At 41.5% G+C, this 10,818-nt stretch overlaps 1 protein-coding gene across 1 annotated transcript in view; it reads right to left on the reverse strand.

Moving 5' to 3' along the window:
• Positions 1-9,402: 9,402 nt before the first annotated feature.
• The window catches only part of LOC103385920 (probable G-protein coupled receptor 22), a 21,850-nt gene continuing 20,434 nt past the window's right edge, over positions 9,403-10,818 (reverse strand). Inside the window, exon 3 of the mRNA XM_025060416.1 lies at positions 9,403-10,808. Within this exon, the coding sequence (XP_024916184.1) occupies positions 10,189-10,808 (620 nt within the window). The 3' untranslated portion in view covers positions 9,403-10,188. The remainder of the gene's footprint in view (positions 10,809-10,818) is intronic.

Raw genomic sequence — 10,818 nt, forward strand, 5'->3', positions numbered from 1 at the left:
GGGAGGCAGGGGGGAGGGAGGGCGCTGCGGGGTGGGGGTGGAATGTCAGATGTCAGAGATCTGATAACAGGCTAAAGCAACACTGAACTTTAGCTTGACCTGGCAGCAAAGTAAGGCACTCTACATCACCTAGAACATCATGACAAAGGAGCCTTGAGATTCCCGTGCGTTCCCCGTCACGCTCTTGTGCGTGCGGTCGTGATAAAGCTGATAGCTTTGTGACTGCAGACTCTTCCTGGCCTCACAGAGACGGTGCATCACCAGGAGCAAACACAAGCACCGGCCGAGGACAAGTGACACACTTTGACATTTAATGCTCACAGCTTTTTTTACTTATGTAAGATTCAAGTAAACTGATCTATGACGGCGCGGCGGGCGACTACCCATGGATTACTTACAAAACTTGGCGCAGGACGGGAGACGGCAGACGGAGATCTGAGCTATTCATGGGTCTTTTTCATGTGGAGTGACGAGGTTCTCTGAATGAAATAATTATCAGGGCTGTAAAAGATAATAACAGACTGGGCTGAACTAGACATAAACTTTTAATAACACCTTAAATATAGTTCTGTTTTTATTATTAGGCTCCAACTACTTTACTTTACTGGAAGCTCTGTGAGAAAAACACACGAAATGTTCAGAGACGGTTTATGCTGAAATCATTCATCAACAAGTTTTGTAATTCAGTATCTGACTGAATCATACCTGGGTTTACTATTAAAAGAAGTCAAAAGTATAATGATAAAAAAGGAGGTAGGACAAGTGGGCACTGAGTTCAGAGGCTGAGGAGAGGTACAGGGTTAGCCTGACGGATAGCATGAAGAGAGATTAGCATCTGCTACAATTTGTTGTCGTATTGATCATCTACATTTTTAAATATTTCAAGATTAACATGAAACAATTCCCAGAAAAATTAAGCTAATTCAGTAATTCATTTAAGATGTAACTTTCCTTGTTTTTCAGACAACAAATGTTTAAACAGTAGTTTCTACCCTTGGTGTTTTTTCCATACTTGCTGAGTAATATTTTTTTTTTATTTTCATATTCTCTACTGTAATGTACAATCACAACAGGACAAACGCAGCTCAAAGACTGAACGTCCTGGTAACAGGAGCTCTGCAGGCGTCACATGATAGTGGACCTCAGGACTCCCCACAGCCCGACCGCTTCACTAATTTATCACACAACCTCCTCGGCTCAGGTTCTGAGTGCGAGGTCCGTGGTAATCCAACGCCAGGCAACCTCTGATCCGACAGGTCTCAGTGGACCAGCAGGCCTTTCCTCAGCGTCACTGTGTGTCACCATGAACACAGGGAGAACCAGAGTGAAGAGTTCATTGTTATCGCTGTACTGCTGCCCCAAATGCTTGATCAAATTATTTCACCAGGCTTTGACCTCAGTAACGTTCCAATACCTGCGAAAAACGAGACCTCAGCCTCAGCGCTAGGACCGTTTAATTAGGACATTGCTTCTGTCAATTAGTAATCTTAGCTGCAACGGCTAATTTTAACGTAGACGCATCAAGACCCAGTACGCTGTCAAGCTTTCGCACAAATACGATATCAGTTAAAAGTATGGTGTCCTCAGTCACCGTGAAGTCATGGGTTTAGGTCAAGACTGAGAGGACAAAATGAATAGCATCAAAGTGAAACAGAGGAAAACACAACACTGAAAACACACACACACACGCACAGGTTGAACTCTACAGAAAACAGCGACAAATCGGCAGATATTAGCATATTATGCTATATCTGTAGGAATCATTATCGTTTTTTCCTCCGATAATGAAAACCCGATAACCCAATGCTTGGGTTTCGCCAAATGATGTGTACCGTAAAAATAGTTTTGGGGGACAAACGGCTGTATATTAAAGTGAAAGTCACTAGATGGCAGCATTGCAGCTCATTCAATTAATCTCATACTCATACAGCGGTTAGTACAGATAAATAAATAAATATTACCAGGCCCATATCGGTATCAGTTGATATCGGAATCGGAAATTAAGTGTTTGGACAATATCGGCAAAAAGTTAATATCGGACATCTGTAAATCAATGCATTCAATACCAGTCAAAACAGTGTCATTAGTCTGTCACTGGATGAAGACACACTGTTAGAATTTGTGCATATATATATATATATATATAAATATAAAAAATACACCTAAATATATTACATCCCTATGGTTTTCTCTGCAGGAAAAACACTGAGACTTTATCTCTGAGTGGACGACGTCCAGTGAAAGCTGCAGAGCTCCGGTGTCTGTGTGCAGCTCTGCTCTTTCATCTCCGTCTCATCTGTGTGAACGGCGTGCGGTTCCAGTCAATACAAGATTTTAGCTCTACATAAACAAGAAAAAAAGTTAGCAGAATGATTGCTAGTCTCTCCTTAAGCGACCTTGCATCACCAGGTCTTTTAGAAAATCTCTCCAGTGCTGAGCCGACATTATTGGCCGACTTCGGCCGGCGGAGACCGTGACTCCCTGCTGCCCACAGGTGTTTATGGGATGACAGCTCTGTCTCTGGATCACTCGGCCGTGGTTGGACCAGGGCCTGTGTCATCAGCGAGCTTAAAGGATTCATCCACCGTTTATCTACGCTCTGCCAAATGACAGATATCACTCTTAAGGTCTCAGGGAACGGTATTCTTTCGGCGCAGTCAGTGCTGAGTAACATCCAGACAACTCCCTTGTTGTGTGTGGTCATGGCCCGGGAAATAGAACACAGCCGCCAGACCAACACTTACAGCAGAAAATTGTCGATTTAAAAGTGCTACCACTGTTGTTAGAGGACCATCAGTGGGGTTTACTGGAACAGCTAAATTTGTCGAGCCGTTTATAAACAACCGACCGGTTGTTTACAATCGAACGCGACGGGGAAAATATTTATGCTGGGCCTCTCGCAAATAAATGTGCTCAGAAAATAATTACAAGTGCAATGCAACATCAATCTCCTGTAACAACTGTCTGGTTTGTACAGTTGTAATGATGACTAAATAAAACTCACCTAGTTGCTGTATTTGACATCATCAAATTGTTTGTTGTTTTTCAGTAGGAAAAATGTATATGTATTTAAATTTGCAGATATTATGTATATGTCCAAAAAGAAAATGTTTACTCATAGAGATATTAATGTCCAAAAAGAAAATGTTTACTCATAATGTCCAAAAGAAAATGTTTACTCATAACTAAACATAATGCATTCAGAAAAAAAATCCGTACATGTTGCATTGCACTTGTAATAATATTTTGAGCAATCTTTTGTTTTCTTTAATTATGAGGCTTCATTCAAAGCATCTCAAACACTCAGACTGAGTTGAATCCCGTCTACTCTAACGTATTCTTAAAGACCGTGGATCAAACAACAGCTTCTGAACTTTATGTTGAAATTGACCTTGATGGCGTTCAGATCCAGGAGGTCACAGCGACGTGGAGCCCTGCCACACTGCGGGAGGCCGTCGTGCAGCACCAGTTTAATGGTCATTCCTGTGCTATAAATAAAAATGTTCCAACACAGTGGTCAGCGAGAGTTTTTACCCTGACAAAGAAAGCCCCGCGCTCCAGGCCCTTATAAGTGGAGAGGCTTTATCTCCCCCGAGCCGTGCACCTCCGCGGATCGCACGCTGCTGCACATCGTCACATGGAAAGTCAAGAGGGCAAACGGGAGAGGCGTGACCGAGCGACATACTTTAGGAGTGAACAGGCCGCGTGCCATTCAACACAGACAATCAATGCACTGGCACCGTCACAGTTGGAGCGTGAAACAAAAGCTGGCACCTAATCAGTTCCTGCAGTGGATCTGCCGACTGGCATGCAACAAAGTCGGAGCAGATTAAATGTCATGGCATCATTCCAGAACACACCCAGCCTTCTGCAGGCTAAAGTCTGCACCAGGCATTCCTAAAACGATTTCTATCATCCTTGACCTGGATCTCTCTTCTTTTTTTTTTTTAATCATAAAATACAATGGAATTAATTTAAAAGTTACATTTTAACTAGTTAACTACTAAACAAACATGAACATAAACTTTCTGTTTTTTTCTACTCTCCATTTCACGTCCACTGTCTGTGTCACGACAGAATGAACTCAGTTCAGTTCATTGTTTATTGTCGACAGGAAACATCTGAGATTCTCTGTAAACTGCAACTGCCCCAGTTGAACTGGACTTCCTGTCGGCTCATCTGGACTTCTGGGAACGCTTCCAAAAACTCAAACGGACTTCATATACAACACTAAGAAAACTGGAAAAAATAAATGTACTAAAATAAACAAACAAAAAAAATACATCAATTTAAATCCAACTTCTTAGACAGAGCCAAGATCCTGACCTTGTGTTTTTAATCATGTGTCAAATTAAAAAAAACTTTCTTCTTTTACTGTTTTATTGGGTGTAGCGCTGTCTTTTGACATTGCCTACGTGCACCGTAGTCAGTAGTTTCAGTCTGGTCAGCTCTTATTTCCTTCTACCCAACAATAGTCTCTCCATCACAACAGGTTTGTTTTTTTAAATACATATTTTGGTTTAAAACAAAAATGAGAAAAATGAGATCTTACCTGTTTCAAACGTCGAGGGCAGGACTGGAGACGGAACAGTCCAAAGATACCAACGACGAGGTGTGGACACCAGGTGAGACCAGTGAGTCTGATCAGACAAGGAGAGGACAGGACATAGGTGAGAGTGATGAACAGAGCGGCGGCCATGACACTCACAGTCTTTGACTGAACACTGTCATAGTCATTTAAAAAAACACATCCAAATGACATTTTAAAAATTATTTTATACATTAAAATGTCACCTTTAATTGTCAATACAGATTTGACTGACTGGGTTCAAAGGTCAAACAGTGTTATTATTGGTGTTTGACAGCTGTGGTCTACACCGTTTCAGCGTTTGTTCGTGGGTTTTTTTTTTCTTTCTCTTTTCTGTTTCCTCTCTGTGGCTTCACTTGTCGTCTTCACTCTGCCTCGGACACAGTGAGGTCTGAAACAGGAAGTGCTTTTGGGAGTGGGCTGACTAAAACCAGGAAGTGGCCTCGTGTGTGTCTGCACAGCTAAACAAAGTGTGTATCCTGTTCTGTGTCAGTAATAACTGAAAGAAATGCAGTTTTCAACAGATTTCAGTATAAAAATGTGCTTTGAAAAAGAAGCTGCCACTGAACGAGACACAAAAATGTTAGAAAAATAAAAAATAAACAAACAAAAAAATATATCTGGCAGAACAAATAAAAACATATTTTGGAAAAGTGTGTTAATATTTTTAGTCAATTTACCAATTGTATATTAAACTTAAAATCCATCTATCAACTGATTTACCACATTCTGCCGTTAGAGGGAGTACGACACCATATAGTTGAAAAATGAAAAACAAACAAAAAACAAAATTAGAAAACTTACCAGGCAAAATATCTTTGTTTCTCCGATGAAAAGAGTATTCCTGACATCTGGGAAAAATCAAAACAAATACAAAAGTACACAAAACAAAATGGTTAGAAGACCAGAGTAGACGAAGGCCGGCAAAGAACTGAAAGGTTTTTCTTAAGTTTGTCTGGCGTCTTTTTCTTCCTTGTGTTTGTAAAATTCTTCTTACTGCCACAAGGGGAAGACAAAAAAAAAATCAGAATTTACATTAAAATTAAATGTGTTCCAATGAAAAATATAAGTTAGGAACATTTCCTTAATAATTCAGTCATATCTGAATCTGAATTTGTTTGTTTTTTTTAATTGAACATTTCAATGAGTTAGAGTTTGATTACATTTTAAATTTACATTTTTAAGTTATTTTCTTTAGAAATCCTGTTATTATAGGTGCTTATTCTTGACTTTTGTTTGTTGTTTTTTTCTCTCTATGCCAACCCTCACTTCCTCATCTCTGTTTCCGTCAGAAATTTTAAATGTCACACTCTCGGTCTTATCTGTCTGTTTTCAATTCCTCACTCATTCATTCGTTTGTTGTTTTTTTTTTTTTTTACATTAACCTTGAAATTCAAACAACTTTTCTCTTATTTTCTTGCACAATCCAACGAACGTTTAACCCACATAAGTTTGTATTTCAAATCAAAGGCTTCTACAAATGTGATACCAGTTTTAACTTTCTGCCCTTTGAGCTGCCTCCACACACACTCCCACACACACACAAACACACAGCGAGTCACGTGTCATGTTCACAGTGCACTGAGTTCAGCCTCTCCAGGGAAAGGTGTGTGTGTGTGTGTGTGTGTAAACGAGTGAAGGAGTGACTTCGACTGTCGTAGCCAATGAAACCAGTCAGACCAGTGTGAGACCAGTAATTGTATAAACTGGTGTGGTGCTGTAGATCATTTTAAACATCGGTAATAAAAAAAAAATCCTTTGATCTATGCCAAAATAAAATAACGACGTAACCACATACTGTACACCTGAGGTGGAGGGAAAAACAAAAAACAAAAAAACAAAACGTTAACTTTAGAACAGAAATACAACTGAGGGGTGAGGCTGACCATGAATACCAGTGACATACCAGACTTTTAGACTATGGAGATGCTCATGGTCAGGTGGAGGACGGGGGAGGGTTTAAGAGTGCTCAACCTGAGGCCATGGACCAGAGACAGGGCGGAGGGACAAAGGCCATGACCAAAGTGAAGAATCCTGTCCAACAGCAGAGAGACAACTTCAACAACACAGTACTGTCAAAGACAAAGACTGTCAAACTGTATTTAAAATGTTCACGTTTGACCCTAATGTTGACATTTTACTTAGTGTTCATATTTTAGGCTAAGTTTAAAATTGTATTATTATATTTTTTTTTTTACATTTTATTTTCTACAGCACAAAAACAAAGACATTAAAGTCCCTAAAACTCCTGACATCAACTTCAAAGTCTTTGTAAAAAACATTTAAAACACATTAAACAAAACTATTTCTTACATTAATTAACACAATCTCCAACTTAGCTCTGAGCTCAGACTCCCAGTCACTGATTTATGACGCAAGAACGCCCTCTAGTGGACATTTGGCAATAATACATATATTTGATATATATATATATATATATATGTATATATATACATATAGTATTTTATTAGTATTACTAGTGTGTCTTAATGGAAGAATACAATTAATTTTTTTAATTATTTACCTGTCTGCTGATTTAATTGTGTTTTAACTTTGTGGACACAAAGGCTGTTTTGGCACAATTCACTGTGAGAAAATCTGCTTCTGACGTCATTTTTTTTTTATTTCCCATTAGTGTCGTCACTGTCCGTTCTATCTTTCTCTCTCAGACGTCTGCAGTGATGCTCCCCTGTTAGTCACATGACGTCCTGATGCCAGAATATTATGCTTCCTGTCCCTCCCTCTCCCTTCCTAATCCCCTCCATTACTCCCCCCTCTCTCCCCGTCTCTCTCTCCCGCTAAATCTCCTTCCCATGTGTTTCTTCCTCCATCACCCCCAAGGTGACTTTCCTTCCTTCCTCCACAGACACTGCAGCTGTTCCTTGCTTTGTTCTCGGCCTGCGTGAGGATAAGAGATGAGAGAGAGAGAGAGAGATGTGGAATAAAAAGGAGGAAACACCAAGGGAGGAGAAAAAAGAGGGGAGGAGAAGGATGAGATTATGGAGAAGGCAGGGAGATTATTCCATGTCGATTCACTGCACAAATCAGTGTGGAATTGGAAACACACGCAGCACATGTATTTATATATGTGTATGTATATATTTATATATATTTATAGACACATGTGGATTCACTGGGGTAAGAAATAAGGGAAGTGTTGTGTTAACGTCAGGACGATGAGCAGCTCTGACAGATGACAAGGCAACACCAGACAACTTTCCTCTTTATTATGGTGATTAGTGCAGTGAGGCGCAGTGAGAGTTCACCACAGTCAGCACTAAACGCTGCGAGTATCTGGGACTGAGTTTCTAAATTTAGGGATCAGAGAGACGAGGGAGAGGGAAATAAATAAATAAATAAATAAATAAAAAAACAGGAAAAACCGAGAGGCAGAGGAGAATTAGACGAGTATGTTTGGACAGTCACGTGACGAAGACGAACGCTTTCAGTCTCCTGCAAATGTCAGGGAAAACAGGGAGTGATGTTTGTTTTTAGAGCCTCAGATTTTAAAAAAAATGGATTTAAAAGATGAGTTTCTTCGGCAGAGTTTTTTTTTTATTATTATTACGCTCATTCGTTTGAATTAAGAAGCACTCGACTCTGCCATGACGTCACTTCCTGTCTCTGCTAAAAAAAACCCCAAAAGTCTGCACAGATAAACTAATTCTTAGGTTTTAATACAGATTTGGTTTTTCTTCTATACAATAACACATAATATAAATCTTATACAATACTAATATTTCTCTATACACATGAGAACCAATGTACATGACGTTGTACACGCATACGTCTATGAACACAAACACATTTACATGACTCTCGTCTCTTCAGTCCAACTCTCCTTCGTACTAACAGTTTGTCGACATTTTTCTGTCCGGCAGATGATTGTGATCCAAAAAAAAAAAAAAAAAAGTCTTTTTAAAGGTAAAATCCACAACAGACACGTTGTTATTTACATCCCTGAAAACTGTACATGAGTAAAGATAAACAAAGTTGTCGTCAGTCGGGATCGGAGTGAAAAGTTTAATGTGCGCTTCTTCTACTCACTGACACAAAGCTTCAGCTACTGTGACAACCCAGAACACCACCGCTTCTCTTTTTTCTTTTGTTTCTTTTTTTTTTTTTTTTTGGAGGACCACCGGAGTGTCTCCTGTCTGGAGATGAGACATGAAGCCCTGAGGAGAGAGACAGACACAGTTAGAGGAGAACGAGTCCAGGACTCGGCCCAGACGCTGGGAAAAGAGTCTGTAGTCTTTCAAAGTGCCGGCTGAAATCGGTGTTTCTGGCTCCCAGGACAGGGTAGAGCTGACATGAAGACATGCCCCCCCCCCTCCAGACTTGGAGCTGATTCTAAACAGTGTCTATTTTTCTTAATTTCTTTCAGTGTCATTATGACTTTGTGGATATCATGACAAGTTTCTGTCATTTAAAGCATAAAAAAAAAAAAAAAGAAAAGCAACGATTCTGTTTTCACATTCTTTTCACAATAGCTTTCCGTGTGTGTGCAGCTTTTCCCCACAGCGAGAAAGGATTTATTATTGATTGTTTGGATTTGATTTGAATGTGTTGTATTCAAATGGCGCCAACATCGCAAAAGGCTTTTCAGTTCGGTCTGCGGGACAATGTTTGGTTTGCGTGTCCCCACACACACACATCCATGTAAACACATCAATACAAACACACAAACATCCTCGTCTGCTCCGTTGTTATTATTATTTTAAAACAAAAACACAGCCTGTAGCTTCGTCTGACACACATCCCTATAAAACGGTGGTTGTTGGAAATTAACTCTGAAATTTTCTTCTTCTTCATTTTTTTTGCTGCTCGTTTCTTCTGATCCTGTAAACGTTGTATCTAAATGTTTACCTGCTGATATTCTGCTATAGTTTGTGTGTAAAAGGTGTGTGCAAACACTGTCACTCTGATACATGGTTGTAAACAGACATCAGGACGTCCAGCACCAGGAGAATATATTGATAACTGATCATTAATTAAGGCATGGAGAAGAGGAGGGAAACCGTCGGATTTTTATACCTACGTTAGAAATATTTAAATATTTTCCTACAGAAATGATCGGTTCAGGTAGATTATTGGTGTGCTTTCATTAAATATACAGTACACCAGGGGGTGAAGTGTGTGTGTGTGTGTGTGTGCATGTACAGTGCGTGTTTGGACATACTGTACATCTCTGTGCATATGGACATGTGAGGTCAAAGTGCAGCAGGAGTTTTATCAGGAGTGTGTCGTGCTGGTTCAGTTATCAGTGGTTCTGTCCTGACGCCTGGTGGTTTTTTTTTTGTTTTGTTTTGTTTTTTTTCTGTAGAATCCAGCGGCCGCCGTAGCGGTCGGAGAGAAGACTAATGAGGGTGTGCGTCGACAGAGTAAAGAGTGGACTCTAACGAGGGCTCTCTGGACATCTGCATGGACCTGGGGGTCATTTGATTTGTCCTGACCTTTGTAAACAAACTGGCTCTTTTTTTTTTCCTCTCACACCTTAACAAATTGGTAAAATACAATTCTGTAAACACACGCACACACACACACACACACGAGAGGAGGTGGGAGTGTGTGGGGGGGGGCCTGGCTGCTGAGACCCAGCATCATTCTCTCACGGCCTCGGTGAGGCATCGATCGGTGCCGTCGCTGGCCTCCACCCGTGTCTTGCGATTCTTCCTCTGGCCTCCCCCCTCCACCCAGGAGTTATGGATAACGGTGCCCGCGCTGGCGGCCGGGTCCACCTGCAGCAGTGAAACCACCCTTTTCTTAACGCGTGTTTTCAGGGCTCTGCGCAGCTTCTGCCTGGTGAAGGCGTACAGCAGAGGATGAAAGATAGTAGTTCCGTAGGCCATGGCCAGGAAGCAGAGGCGGAGCCGCACCAGTCCGTCACTGGGGCCCAGGCACAGGATGAGAACGTTGACGGCAGACAGAGGAGCCCAACACCCCAGGAACGTCGATATGATGAGAAGGGACATTTTCAGGACGCGGCGCTGACGTTCCCGTCGATCTCGGTGTCTACGGACCGCACGCCTCAGAGCGATGATGGCCGAAACTGAGGCCTGGACTCCCATCGAGGACGCAGGCAGGGGCGAGGTGGCGTGGGTCTGCGTGGAGGCCGGGACGGGGATGTGTGTTGGCGAAGCGGGGGTGGCCGGAGTGGTGGCGATCGGGGTGGTGGCGGCGGTGCTCACGGTGGTGATGGTGGCCCCGCTGTCAGACATCCCCTGAGGAAC

This window comes from Cynoglossus semilaevis, chromosome 11, assembly GCF_000523025.1.
Source record: "Cynoglossus semilaevis isolate Cse_v1.0 chromosome 11, Cse_v1.0, whole genome shotgun sequence".
Classification (NCBI taxonomy): Eukaryota; Metazoa; Chordata; class Actinopteri; order Pleuronectiformes; family Cynoglossidae; genus Cynoglossus; species Cynoglossus semilaevis.